The sequence below is a fragment of the Octodon degus genome, unplaced genomic scaffold (assembly GCF_000260255.1).
Source record: "Octodon degus isolate 3935 unplaced genomic scaffold, OctDeg1.0 scaffold00010, whole genome shotgun sequence".
In the NCBI taxonomy this organism is placed as follows: Eukaryota; Metazoa; Chordata; class Mammalia; order Rodentia; family Octodontidae; genus Octodon; species Octodon degus.
Window position 1 is genome coordinate 3,756,410 of NW_004524586.1, and position 14,097 is coordinate 3,770,506.

A 14,097-nucleotide genomic window follows, 5' to 3' on the forward strand; every position below is an offset into this window, starting at 1 on the left:
CATAGTATCTATGGTACCTTTCAGATTTTATTTACTCTTTCAAGTTCTACTACTAGCAAGACAGAGAGACCACAGTTATTACAAAGTTATGTACAAAAGTATGTATTTTACATTGAAATCCATTCAGCCTCTCTAAGCACATGTGGATGGATGTGTGCTTTTAGTTTGTGGGAGACTTCAGTCCACATGGTCTGATTCGGGGTTTCCCAGCAGGGGCACCAGTTACATTTTAGGCCAGATAATTGCTTGTTGCAGCAATTGCCTTGCACGTTGTACAATTCTTAGAAACATCCCTGGTATCTGTCTCCTGGTATCTTGGGTGTTAATAAGACTCTCCCAGTTGTGAGAACCAAATATTCACCCAGAAACAAAATTGTCCAAGTGCAAGAGTATTGATCTGAATAGTACAGCTAAGTCTTGAGGGAAGCCAGGGAAGGATGTAGCTATGGGGCCCCTTCCCTTCCCTTAATCCTTTCCCTTCCTGTAATCCCTTCCTTCCCCTCCCTTCCCTTCCCAACTTTCCCTTCCCTTCCTTTCCTTTCCCCACTCACACTCTCTCTTTCTATCTCTCTTTCTTTCTTTCTCTCTTTCTTCCTTCCTTCCTTCCTTCCTTCCTTCCTTCCTTCCTTCCTTGTGGTGCTAAGGATAGAAACAGGGCCTTTCCCAGCTTAGGCCAGTACCCTCCAGATGATCTACATTCCTAGCCCAAATAAGCTATCAGTTACTATTCCTATCCTTCTCTCCTTTATCCCTCATGTTCTTTAGCAGACTCAGATTCCTTGCTGTTATTACAAAAGAGAAATAAATAGGTCATCCTGCAGAAAAACCATGCTAGTATAGTCTCCACATATTGAATTGGGTTTATTGTCTTTTGGGGAACAACCCAAGAGATTGGTTGCAAGTGTGTTCCTGGAGCATTTGCTACTGACTAGTCTCCTCCAGTCCGGAGGTCTAGGGGGCAGGACCACGTCTCATTGTGGTTCAGCTCTTGGCAATCTAATTACCTGCATCCCAGTCTTTCCCAAGTGAAAGGGGAAAGAGTTGTTCAGCCACACTACACAATCAATCACTGGATACAAGAGAAAGATGTGTGGGCTCCAGCTTAGGGTTTTCCAGGCAAAGTTTGCACAGAGTTGGTGAAAGAATTGTCTTGAATGTTCTTAGCTGAGGACTCTGAACTCCACTGCCATTAAAGAAATTTGGTAATAACTTGGACGAGGGAAAGGAGAAAAGAAAAAGGAAGGGAAAGAAAAATATATATGTATATACACAGGATAGTTTGGATAATTACACTGCTGATTTCTGCTGGTCTATTGAAAGGAGCGGTTCATGTGTAATTTCTTCTCTCTCCTTTTTAATTTTTTTATATTTTAGTAAAGATCTATGGAGTCTACATGGTCTCATTACACAGATTGGACTAGTATTGATTCTCCTGTTTTCAGCCTCCCAAGTGCTGAGATTACAGGCGCACACCACCACACCCACTCTCAATTGCTGTCTCAGAGTGCCCCAGGGGTGGGTCCAGCATGGCACTCCAGGGGGCTCAAACCCCGTCCCTGTGTCTACCTAAGCAGGTGCTTTAATCCACTGAGCTATCTGACTGGCCCTTCCTTTTTAAGTTTTTATAACTTTTTGAGCAATTTTGTATGCTTATATCTTGAAATCTTAATAACTAATTTGAAGATAACAATATACAATATAACAACATAGTCGAGTTCCTATTATTATGTTTAGTGAAATTTGGTATCATTTCTTTTTTTTTTTTTTTTTCTATTTTTTAGTTCTCTTTAAAAATACAAAAAGAAAACTTTTTTTTTTTGAAACCAGGGATTGAACTCACTCCCTTGTGCTTGCCAGGCAAGCACTTATGCTACTGAGCTATCTCCCTGGCCCCGAAACTTCTTGTAATGCGCGTTCTACATGGTTTTCCCGCAAGGAGAAGGAGCACTCCTCTAGTTGCTGTGACTACATCATCCATCAGGGTGACACACCAGGGGAAGCTAATCGAATTCTCAGGGGACAGAACACAGGTAGGCAGCGGGAAGCGGATGGTCAGAGCGGCCGGGAGGTGCATCGCATGTCTGCCATGCTTGTGGGCCTCCTCTCTGCAGCTCCCTGCTCTGTGGATGCCTGACCTAGAGCACGTTGGACCCATCAGTGGAGGAGGAAGAGAGGCAGCAACGAGTGCTCACAGTGGTAGGCTGAGGTCCTGGTTGCTGGGCTGACGTTTTATACACTGGTAGCACCAAGCAAGGGGCATGTGCATTGTGGGTCTTTCAGCCCGCACTGTCTTGCTTGATCTTCACAATAAGCCAGCAAAGAAAGTGCATCTGGTTTCATTCCCAGTCAAGGCTTAGAGGGGGTAAGAACCCATGGCTAGTTCCAGGCAACTGGACTCAGCCTTCTATGCCATCCTTTTAAACACATCAAGGAATATATCCTTAGGGTACTGAGCTAAAATGATAGCCTCGGAGAACGTAACAGATCACGCACGGTTTCTGCGCTGTAAGGCTCTCACGGCACTGCAGCCAAAAGGGACTTTGGGAATTACTCTGTTTGCTCTACTAAATGAGGAATCCGAACCAGACAAACATAGAAGACAGGGGAAATGAGAACCTACCCGGACAGTAGGGGGAAAGGAGAGAAAACAGCGCAGCCAGAAGTCCCAAGAAGGAAAAACTGCAGGGCGTCATACGGGAGTGGGCCTGAGTGGAGCCGCGCAGACAGTGAGTCAGAGTTTGGCTTGATCATGAAACCGCTGACAGAAACAGGAAGGGCCAGGACGGGAACCGGTGGAATCGAGGTAAAAATAAATGGGATTTGTTTCTGAAGAAGTGCAAAGTCAAGGAACTGGAAACTCCAATTAAAATTCTAAGAACTTGGAAGGAAAAGCATATCCTGGAATCTTTCAAATAAGATTGAACACTCTCGCAACAAGACATCCAAAACAGGATTCATCATGTTCAACAGTTTATTGGCCACTTAGGTGGACACTGGGGGTATGTTTGTCATGTCTGTAACCCATGAAAAGTTAAATTCCACAGATGTCAGGAGCAAGAGGAAAAGTAGTCAAAACAGGAAGGAAAAATGAAACTAACATGAAATTTACCAGGGGGGGTCAATATAAAGTGTTCTGAAAATTGCACAATTATAAAATAATAAAAGCAATAATGATAATGACATAAGTAATTATAACTTATAAATCTAATAATTAGTACCTACTGGGTTCATAACGCTTCACAACCCAATTACTTAATCCTTACACTAACTATATGACGTTGGTACTGCTATTATTATCTTTACCTTTACAGGTGGAGAGATGGAATGAAATATTTGCCTAAAGTCACAGAAATATTGTTTTGTCTGATAGAAAATTACCAAACCTTAGGGTCGGGGAGACCTGACTTGACCAAAGTTGCACCAAAGACCTTTCTGCTTGTAAAAATAAGTAGGCATGTGTTTGTGTGTCCCATAGAGAGAGATACATAAGCAGACAACGAAATAAATGGGAAGTTATTAAAACTGTAAAACTTCCTCTTCAAATTAGCTTCACTAACCTGAAAGGAATGAGTGTCAGTGTGACTCAGAATTGCACATTTTGGAATGCTCACCTACAAGTATGGAATTTTTATCACGCTAGGAATGCTTCCCGTGAAAGGACTGAGAGTCCAGGCCTCCGCTGGGTGCTGATGGTATCACTGCCTTATAAAGATCAAGGGAAAATCATGGCGAAGCATTGCAGAAAAGACCTGATGAGTCTATGAACTCCTACGAACAGAGAAGCCTGCTTCCTGCTCCATACAGTGCCTGAGTGGGAGTGAAAGTGAGCGGCACGCGGACACAGCTCTGTGCTCAGAGGCAACTCGGCCGCCCCCGCCCCTGCTCTGCACAGGTGGGTATCCACTGCCAGCACCGTCCATCATCCGAGGACCCCTGTTACCTTCTTTTTGAGAACCTTTGCCTGCTTCCAGTCCTGTCCTTGGTTCATCTTGCTCCTGTCCCCCTGGTTGTCCTGCCTCCAGTCTCTTTTCAGCCTTGGAAATCAACCCTTTGGTCAGGGTCATTTCATTTAGCTCTTTCAATGAACACTCGCTGTCTCTTATTTGGCTAAGAATTTAAACAAACTCCAATGAGCTCTGATAAACATAAAAGCAAAAACACAACTGTCCACTTATACCTTCACCTGGTGCAACATAACTGCACAGCTAGACGAGCAGAAAAAGCATGAATCTCTTCCCTGAGAAGACGTAAGTCATAGGGAGCACATATTTCGTCTACCCTTCGTCATGTCATGTAATTACAAAAAAGACTTAGATGGTGCTTTGAGTCTGCTGTGTTTACAGTTTCATTTCTTTGAAAAGTTCCACGTCAACAGCGCATGCCTTATGAAAACAGGCCAATTCTGTACCGGCAACTCAGTAACCAAGCGGGAAAAAAGTTGCTGTTCTCTAAGCAGATGAGTGCAGTGTATGATTATCCACAATATAATTTTGGTTTTCTGTCCTATAATCTGTGGTTTCATGTTGACTATCAACCACTCTGTGATCAAGCTGGACTTTGTCCAAGAGGGAGGGATCATAGAATGATTTCACTTCTATTGCCTTTCTTATTTAGATTTCCGTCAGAGTTTCCTGAAAGAGATCATAAGGCGTAGGGTAGCTTTAGGTCACAGAGTATGTTAGAAAGGACCTTTGGAACCCTCTTCCTGGTTTGAGAGAAGCCTTGCTTATTTGTGCCTTGTTGATTTCCTTCCTGAATCTTGCTTACCTCTCTTCTTTCCCTTCTCATTGCTGTGCTCCAGGCCTTCAGTGCTAGATGTTTGCATTACCTAAAGACTCACTGTCCATGCGTGCCCTCAGGGGTCCTTTGCCCTATCCATCCTGCCCACCTCCACCTCCTCTAAGGCCACAGTCACAGCAGCTTGCCCTCCAGCCTCCTCCGGTTAGCATCCTTTCCCGCTGGGCCTCTCCTTATGTGTTTAGCTTATCAGGACCTTCAGACCCGCCTCGGCTACTATCTACAGCCTCTGCTGGACAGAAAGCTCCTCACTGTCCCCGAAGGGACCACACTCAGGTCAGCTCTGCATCTCCTTGCCCCAGCACCTGATGCCCTTCCTCCAATTCACAACTCCTCTTGTGGGACCTGCTCCTCCAAGCCTGCCTCGGGAAGCCTCTGCTCCACAAAACCTTCTGCAGCCTCTCTAATCCTCTACACTCGTGTGAACTTTCATCCTTCCACTGTTTTACATTTTACCTGCCACCTCCCACGAGAGCAAAGCCACAGAGAACAGGCAGTTGTGGAGCCTTCTTGCTCCAGTCTGGCCGGTGGCTCCTTGGTACTCGGGAGCACACTCTCGAAATGGCTGACTGGCTAAGCTATGCCTCAGGCTGCCTCTGGTGAGGACCCTACTAGGTGGAAGACCACACCCATTTGCAGCAGAGAAGCGCTAGCAATTCCAAGCTAATTTGTCTGAAATCTTGTCTCCAGAACTCCCAAGTCCCCAACTCCTAATTATTCTTGATAACTCATCCGCTACATATGTCAGATAACCCCATGAAAACCAGCATTCTAATGTAAGGCAATCCCCAAACATTTAAAAGTTCCACTATCCAAGAGTCATGGAAACATTACAATGAGACAAACAAAGACCACCAGAATCAAAATTTAGGAAGTTGTCTTTTCCTAAGTTCTTTGCTTCATGTGCTGGTTTATTCTTCCTAAGTTGTTTTTTTTCTTTAAATAATTATCACCCTGCATGGAGGGCCCTGGAAAGAGCAATAGAGTTCCCCATTGAACCTGTGGTAAATGCCACAAAATAAACAAGAGATAATAAGACTACTGAATAATAAATACAAGGTATCACAACTATTCTTAAAATTCAATAGTAATAGAGCTGGAGAGATAGCTCAGTGACACAACACCTGCTCAAGGTCTTGAGTTTGAGTCCCAGTACAAAAAAAAAAAAAACAACAAACCCCAAAAAACAGTAGTAATCCATAATGAAATGGGTGCAGACTCAATATAGACAAACTGTTCTTTAACAAAAGTTATGGTAATCAGACTCTGAAAACTGACTCTGGTAGTCTGAGCCCTAGGTTTGCACATTTTATTACCTTTCTAGAACTTCATTCTATCACTGGCCAAAGCCATCTCAGGCTGGCCCACTTGTTCCTACACATTTTTTAAAAAAACCCAAGTCTACTTCCCCACAGCAAATGCCTCCCGCAGCCTTTGCACCGGCCGACTATTCCATAGTTTCACTGAGATGCCGTAAGAGCACTGGAGAGGAAAACAGGAAAGATAAACATAAGACTGGAAAATCTTACCTCAACTTCTGACTGGCTGGGACAGTTATCTTGTTAAGCTTGTCCATTCTTTCTGGGAAGAGACACGGGGCACGAGTCCGTGGTGACGTCAGCTGCTCGTGACCCTCGCAGCGAGCAGCATGGCAAGGCTCCGGCCTCCAGAGCTCCAGTCTCTGCAGTCAGACTCCTGAGCCTTCTGGCGCAGCAAACTCCCCTGCACTAGAGAGAAGTAAAACTCGCTGGAGCACATCATCAAGTTTCACGTTGCTGCGTAATCATGTGATCCGGGTAACCAGCCAGCTTGGCAGATTACTCCACGCTGTGTACACTCTACTAGTAAAACCGATTAGACATGCAAATTTCTTTCCAGCTGCTTTTTTTTTATATATATATAATCAGGTTGGGACAAGCTTCGGGCTGGTCACTACTTCCTGTAAGTTCCAAGCACAGTCTTTGCTTTCAGTAGACGTTGAGCTGTCATTTACATCTTCCTTAGCTTGGGGGAAAGTTAAACAATCATTTTCACCTGAGTGACTGTTAGGGAATTTCTGCTTATTTGCATGAAATCATGGATAAGCTTTTTCCACTCATAGAACCACTATATGAAAATGGAATTTTATGGGAGTGATCAGGGTGGCAGGAGAGAGTAGAAATATTTTACTCAGTGAGTCTCTTTTCCTCCGTTTAAATGGGATGGACATTTTGCATGCAAATACATTTGGAGGCTGAGATGTGTTGTGGGGAAGGGCAGCGGGCTCCATCGCAGCTCTGCGGCCTGCCTACAGCAGGGCCGAGCCAGGAGCCACCCTGCCGAGAGCCTAATGCCCTGGAACGAACGAGCTCAAGATGCACTCAACAGTCGGCCGGGCACAGAGCTAACAATTTCCTCACAACACAGCTCCAAGATCAAGGACAAGTCTCCCTGGTAGCAGAGTGCTGCTCCCTTCCCTGACAGGGTCCTTGTACCCTCGTCCACTGTCACCTCATCCTTTCCTCAGGCCCAGTGACAGCTGGACACAGAGTCACCACACAGAGACAGGTAGCTGAGGTGGACAGGGAGCCATGCCTTCAGCAGCTGGACCCGTCCTGAGAAGTCTACTTCTCTTCTGGACAAATTCCCACCTCCTCCCACCTGCTCTGAAAAGCACTGACTTAGCTGTCATTTGGAGAGCAGAAGGCAGTTTGGGGTCAAGGAGAAAGAACCCAAGAGGGGCAGTTGTATTGTTTTTGGTTTGTTTGTTGGCTTATTTCGTAACTAGACACCTTTCCACAAAGCGAGCAGGAGCACCCTACTCACCTTTAGGAAGTAAAGCACACATTGTTCCCACTTATCAGGGAGACCATTCTATTTCTAGGCCTGAAAAATATACAGCACTGGGGCAGAAAGAAGGCTTCTAGTTAGCTCTCCTGTCGCAGACCCGAGGCTTGGCTGAAGAAGAAAGGGAAAGAGGAACAGACAGAAGAGGTGAGCTAGAAGAGGAAAAGGAAAGGAGAGAGGAAGAGGAGAGGTACGGTAACAGCGGGGGAGCTGGAAATTGTAGATGAATTTCTTCTTTTCCTGGTCTCTTCTTTGAACAGAAGTTCTGTACTTCTCGAGGTCACATTCGTGCGCTGCATTTGAATTTCCGGTTCCACCAGATGTTCAGGAGCAGGATCTGCAGAGGCACTGAAGGGTGGGGCCTGCCTGCTAGACCGAGGCGCTGGCACGGCCAGCCCAGCAAACCGTCTTGACAAGAAAAATGCAAGTGCTTGTCCCCCAGAGTCATTTATTTTCCCCAACCACGCAGCTCAATTTTCTTGCAGTGTATCTCTAAAAGGCTCTAAACCGCCACCTCTCCTCTTCCATAAATTTTAGCTGGAAGAAACAAGTAGCACAACACAGCAAAGGCACATTTAATGTCAGCAGGATCGGAGAAGGCTGCTGTATTGTACGGGATGAAAATAGTCAGCTGCTGCTTGTGAGCTGTTGTGAAGGGCACCCTGTGGCCACTTGACTTTTCTCTCCAAAAACAACTCTGCTCAGCACCTGGGCTGGGAACTTTTTATTTCCCCAGAGAAAAAGACATGGGCGAGAGTTACACTTCTGCTTTTTCTTTTTACAGACACCTGTCTTTCTTCTTTTTACTGTAGTCTGTTCAACATGGTGAAAATGAGAGTCTGCCTTTCCAGCCTGGATACTTTGGCCCTGTGTGTGCAGTGTAGTAGCCTAGTGCTTCAGGCCTGCCACGAGCACCTGCAACTCTGGCTGACCTGCCAAGACCGTGCAAGGATGGGGACTGATGACAGCTAGTCGCGGAAGACGACGCATGAGTGGCAGGAGAGCACACATGACCCCGGCACATGAACAGGAGCACACCACAAGGAGCACGCAGGCCACTTCCACCTGTACAGTGGACGTGGAAACCAGCTCATGACTACATCAACAGACAGCAAATGGAAAAATCCAACCTTACAGAAAACTTGAAATTTCTCTATACTGACAAGAGAAGTATAAGGTGCAGCCATTTTGGAAACAGTTTTTTTATCTAACAAATTCAGCGACACGTATGCCTAGGACCCAGCATTGGTCATAAAAGACCAAATGTTCCTAACTATGCATACGAAGGTCATGAGTGTGAAGTTTAATTAAAACACTGCTTGTAATAGAAAATTGTTCATCAACAGGGTGAATTAGTGAGAACTGCATGAGGTTATACAAAGTACAAAAATAATTTGAGCAATAAAGCAAACTGAAAAGGCTTGTGCAGTATGATTCCATTTATGTTAGGGTTAAAGACAAGTAAAATTAAACAATATGTTATTTACAGACATAACTGGTAAAGGTAATAAAGATACAGACAAATGTAACGCTCAGATGATTGGCTCCCAGCGAATGGGGTTAGAGCGAAGGAGCTCTGTCACCGAATGGTGGGGTGAAGTATTCATTTCATTGTCATCCATGTCCCACATTTATCATAAGAAGTAAATACTTTTTAAAACTAAATAAAAGGAGGCCAGGTCTGGAATCATTATGGAGAACCAAGACAACACGCCTCAACCTAAGTCACTTCGGTGGAAGAACAGGGCTTGCAAGCAGGAAGAAGGGTTATTCTGGAGTCTGGGATAACTCCAACCAAACCCCGTTTCTCTGAGGCTCATTTTCTTGCATAGGCAGATGACGACTACAATACTATAACTATTAAACGCATTCTGTTTCCTATATTACAATGACATTCATTTCACATGTGAACGCAATTGATTCTGAGAGAGATTAACCGGCCCAAAGCTAAGCCTTGTCAGTGGAACAACTGGGATCCAGACTCAAGTCTGTTCTCATAGTCTGCTAATCTTAGGGTTCTGAGCCTTCAAGAGAAATCCTCTGGGATTCAGGAAAGCATCCTGCCTTGGCATCGCCTTAACCATGACATTGGGCAAATCATGTAGACTCCGGATCTCAATTTCTCATTTTTAGAGGACAGGAGAAAGGATTCATGGAGGGGTCAGGTTCCTCCCGACATGGATTGTGAACACTGTCACTGAGCACAGAAGCTGGTTAGGACCAGAGGAAGCACCTTGAGCTTCCAGAAGTCTCTGATCCTCTTTATTAACTGCTTCCCAAAAAGGGACTAGGTGGTGGTGACACATTACGAAGCTTTGGGGAATCATGTAGATCACCACTAGTACTAGTGCTGGGAGATCAGCCCCAGCTCAGCCTGTCTGAATGCCCTTCCCCTGCCCGGGGCCATTTTAGACAAGCTGCCAAAGGAAGCAGGCAATGTTTCGTATTGATACCTTACAGTCTGGTTCTATCCAAAATCATAATCTGGTCCTGGGGTGCTCAGACTCACAGTGTGGGGTGGGAGAGGGGTGCTGTTAGCATTCCTGTTTTATGACATGAAGTCTGAGCCAAGACCTCATGTCTTGGCTTGAGATCAGGAAGGGCACAAGACCTACTCAAGGCCACTCTGTCATCCTGACCCTCGAGCTAGGGCCTTTAAACCCTGGGCCATTCACTGTTTTTTTTGTCTTTGGGTGGGCGGGACCACGTTCTGCAGCACCCCTGGCAGCATTCTGACAAATTCAGGCCAATTAGGTAGCAAGTTGCCACTGGTCAGACCCAGGCCTGATTTTTTCAGCTATCTCCAGGTAAGAGCACAGATGGAAGAAGTCTAAGGGGAAGCTCTGGGGTGTGGGTCAGACAGCAAGGAGAGAGCAGACGGGGCGAGCGGGGCAGAGGCAGAGGGAAGTGTGGCGGGCGCCGGCAGGGGTGGCTTGTCTGTTCTCTTCTGTGGCAGGAGAGGCAGGAAGGGCGAAAGAAGGAAGAAGAGATGACATCTGGGGCTGGAACAAATGGACAAAAGCCTTTTTAAGCTCAAGGCTTCATTTTCTATGAGATAAATCAGTTCCCCATTTTATCTGTATTTTTTTATTTTTAAAGAATACAAAATAGTGATAGAAAAAAATTAGAAACGATGCAAGATTTCACTAACAAAGTAATAGGAATTCAACAATGTTTGCTGTAATGCATATTCTCTTTAAATTGTTCAGATTACCAGATATAAATGTGTAAGATTCATTTAAAGAAAAATTCAAAGCAATAACAAAGAAGTTATGAGAAATTTGAAAGAGAAAAAAAATCAGAGTAAAAAAAATTTTAAGCATTAACTGCTCCCTTCAAAAGACCAGCAGAAATCAACAATTATCCAAACTATTCTGCGTATATACCTCAATATGTTTTCCCCTTCTTCCATTTGTCCTTTTCCTCATCCCAGTTTTTCCTTCCCATTGAATAGTTTCTTTTTTCTGAGTCATCAGCCAATCAAATTGGCCAACAGTGAAGCGTATATATCCTTATGGGGATGACTCAGGTGAATATGGCCTGCATTCCCGGCATCTGTCCAAGCTGCACAGGAGAGAAAGTCCCACTAGCCTGATGAGTCTGAGTCCTCGTGTCATCTTTGCCTCCTCCCTTCCTCAGTCCCCAGGGCCCATCTGCCAACAAGATTCTCTGTGAAACGCTTCCACCCTCGCCCTGGTTCCTTCTACCCGGGGCCCCACCTGGGTGAGTCCAGCCTCTAGTTACTTCTCTGGAGCTAGGTCTGCCCCACTCCCAGGCTTCTGACAGCGCAGGCTGGTAGCAATCTGCTCTGTTTTGCAGTTCAAAGGCTTTTCTGTTCTTCTAGAACCAAGTATGAAGGCCTTTACGCTCCTCTCTGAGGACTCTTGATCATCCGTCTTCTTCATTAGCGCATGGCAGGCGGCCACGTTCTCAAGCAGAGCGGCCATCAAACACCTTTTGTTCCTCATTAATCACAGCCCCACCCGACAGTCAAAAATAACCATCCAGAAGCAGAGCAGGACGCGTGGAGCGGGAGCCGTTCCAGGTAGTCCAGGGGGGCAGATTGCTCCCATCAGTGAGGGCCTTGGTGAAGGCAGAAGGCAGGCGAAGGTGGGGACGCAGAGCCCTCTCGGTAGGGAGTAGCCATGCCCGAGCCGGGGAGAGCTGAAGTAAGTCGTGGCCTCCAAGATCGGAGGATTTATCTGCCAGAACCGTCTTCAGCAACAGGTGCTGTGCGTGTTAATGACATTTTCACCTTATCTTCTATCTGATGAACCTTGATCACTGTCCTGAGCATGCGCAGATGAACTCTGGATTCAAAAGGACCCCGAATAAGCTGTCAGGGGGGGCATACTCTTATAATCTGAGCACTCTGGGAGCTGAAGCAGGAGGATTGCAAGTTCAAGCCTGGCCTGAGGAACTTAATGACTCAGCTAGACTCTGTCTTAAAACTTAAAAAAACAAACAAACCAACAACAACAACAACAACAACAAAAAACAACATCTGGGGATGTAGCTCAGTGTGAAGGTCCTTGGTCCAATCCCCCCACCCACCACGAAGACCGTCCCCAAATAGAAGACTGGAGCAAACTGGGAGGCATTTTAGTGGGATGATTCGATATTATAAAGAGAACCATTACCTCCAATTTAAATTAAATAGAAGTTTAACGTGATCCCAATTGAAACGCTGATAGTGTCAGTGTCTACCCGCTCCAGCCAGCTGGAGTTAGGCAAGCACATTCAAAATTTCCTGTACAGAGCTGCACGGTCACCACCGCGGGTTCCGAAGCCGGAGTAGGGGCCGCCGCCGCCCTGCCTCCTGAGGAAAGGACCCCTGCCCCCTGCAGCCCTGCCCCCTGCCCCCTGCAGCCCTGCCCCCTGCCCCTGCAGCCCTGCCCCCTGCCCCCTGCCCCCTGCAGCCCTGCCCCCTGCAGCCCTGCCCCCTGCAGCCTGCCCCCTGCAGCCATGCCCCCTGCAGCCTGCCCCCTGCAGCCCTGCCCCCCGCCCCCCCGCCCCCCTGCAGCCTGCCCCCTGCAGCCCTGCCCCCTGCAGCCTGCCCCCTGCAGCCCTGCCCCCTGCAGCCTGCCCCCTGCAGCCCTGCCCCCTGCAGCTCTGCCCCCCTGCAGCCAGGAAGGCGGTCCGGAACAGGGACATGAAGTCTGCAGGGAAGCGAGGAATCTGCTCTCTGTTGCCTACAAGAAGGTGGTAGGTGCCCGTCGGTCCTCCTGGGGTGTCACCTCCAGCACTGAGCACAAAACAGAGAGGAACAAAAAGAAGCAGCACATGGGCAGAGAATATCGGGAGAAGACCGAGGTGGAGCTGCAGGACACCTGCAGTGACGTCCTGGAGCCGCTGGACAAACACCTTGTTCCCAGCGCTGCCCAACCAGAAAGTCAGGTGTTCTACATGAAAATGAAAGGAGATTATTTTACGAGGTTTCACGTGGAAATTATAAACAAGCCACTGTGTGAACTCCCAGCAGGCTTACCGGGAAGCATTTGAAATTAGTAAGAAAGAAATGCAGCCTACGCATGCAATTCGACTTGGCCTGGCGCTTACTTTCTCAGTCTTCCACTAGGAGATTCGTAACTCTTCTGAAAAGGCCGGCAGCCTGGCAAAAACGACATTTGATGAAGCCATCGCTGAATTGGATACACTGAATGGAGAGTCTTACAGACAGCACACCGATCATGCAGTTACGTAGGGACAATCTCACTCTAAGGACGTCAGAAAGCCAGGACGATGAAGGAGATGCTGGGGAGGAAGAACGCCAGCGTCCACTGTGCTCTGAGATCTGTTCAGTGTCACTCTGTACCCTCCACATATACCCCTTTGTGTGATAAAAAGAAAAAGAAAAAAAAATCCTGGACAAAAATAAACTAGAAGAGCCAAGCAATCTGTGGAAAGAAACTCAAAGAAGTGAAGAGAGAATGGCCTTCCCAGGTATCGGAGTCACACCTTGTTCTTTCTGGCAGAAAAAACTCCCAGTGGATTAAAGACTAAGAAATGAAGCCATAAGTATTTCAGAAGAGATCACTGTTAAATTTCTTTCTTTCTTTCTTTCTTTCTTTCTTTCTTTCTTTCTTTCTTTCTTTCTTTCTTTCTTTTTTGCTGACATGGAGATTGAATAAATTTCTTTATAAACTTACCTACCATTTAAAATTTAGAAATGATAAAATCTTGGCATATTTAATTAGAGAATTATAATCAAAATATTCATCTTTAAAAAAAAACAACATATCAAAGATATAGGACAAACTGGGGCTAAAGAGTTATGTCATGCTTCACAGATACAAAACTAATGTCCCTAATGGACCAAGAGTTTCTAAAATTTAGATGCAAACAAAAGAACCTGGACAGAAAAGAGCAAAACAATTAGCACAAATGCAAGTGGGCTTTAAACGGATGAAATGAAATTCCATCACCTTTTCTATTAAGAGACAAATTGCAGCGATGCTGAAGTGCTATTTCACA

At 46.0% G+C, this 14,097-nt stretch overlaps 1 protein-coding gene and 1 pseudogene across 1 annotated transcript in view; one reads left to right on the forward strand and one right to left on the reverse strand.

The window, feature by feature from the left end:
* The window catches only part of Blnk (B cell linker), a 75,714-nt gene extending 69,198 nt beyond the window's left edge, over positions 1–6,516 (reverse strand). Inside the window, exon 1 of the mRNA XM_012513482.2 lies at positions 6,327–6,516. Coding sequence (XP_012368936.2) covers positions 6,327–6,373 — 47 coding nt within the window. The 5' untranslated portion in view covers positions 6,374–6,516. The remainder of the gene's footprint in view (positions 1–6,326) is intronic.
* Positions 6,517–11,768: 5,252 nt separating this feature from the next.
* LOC101563581 lies at positions 11,769–13,463 on the forward strand (annotated as a pseudogene).
* The last annotated feature ends 634 nt before the right edge of the window (positions 13,464–14,097 follow it).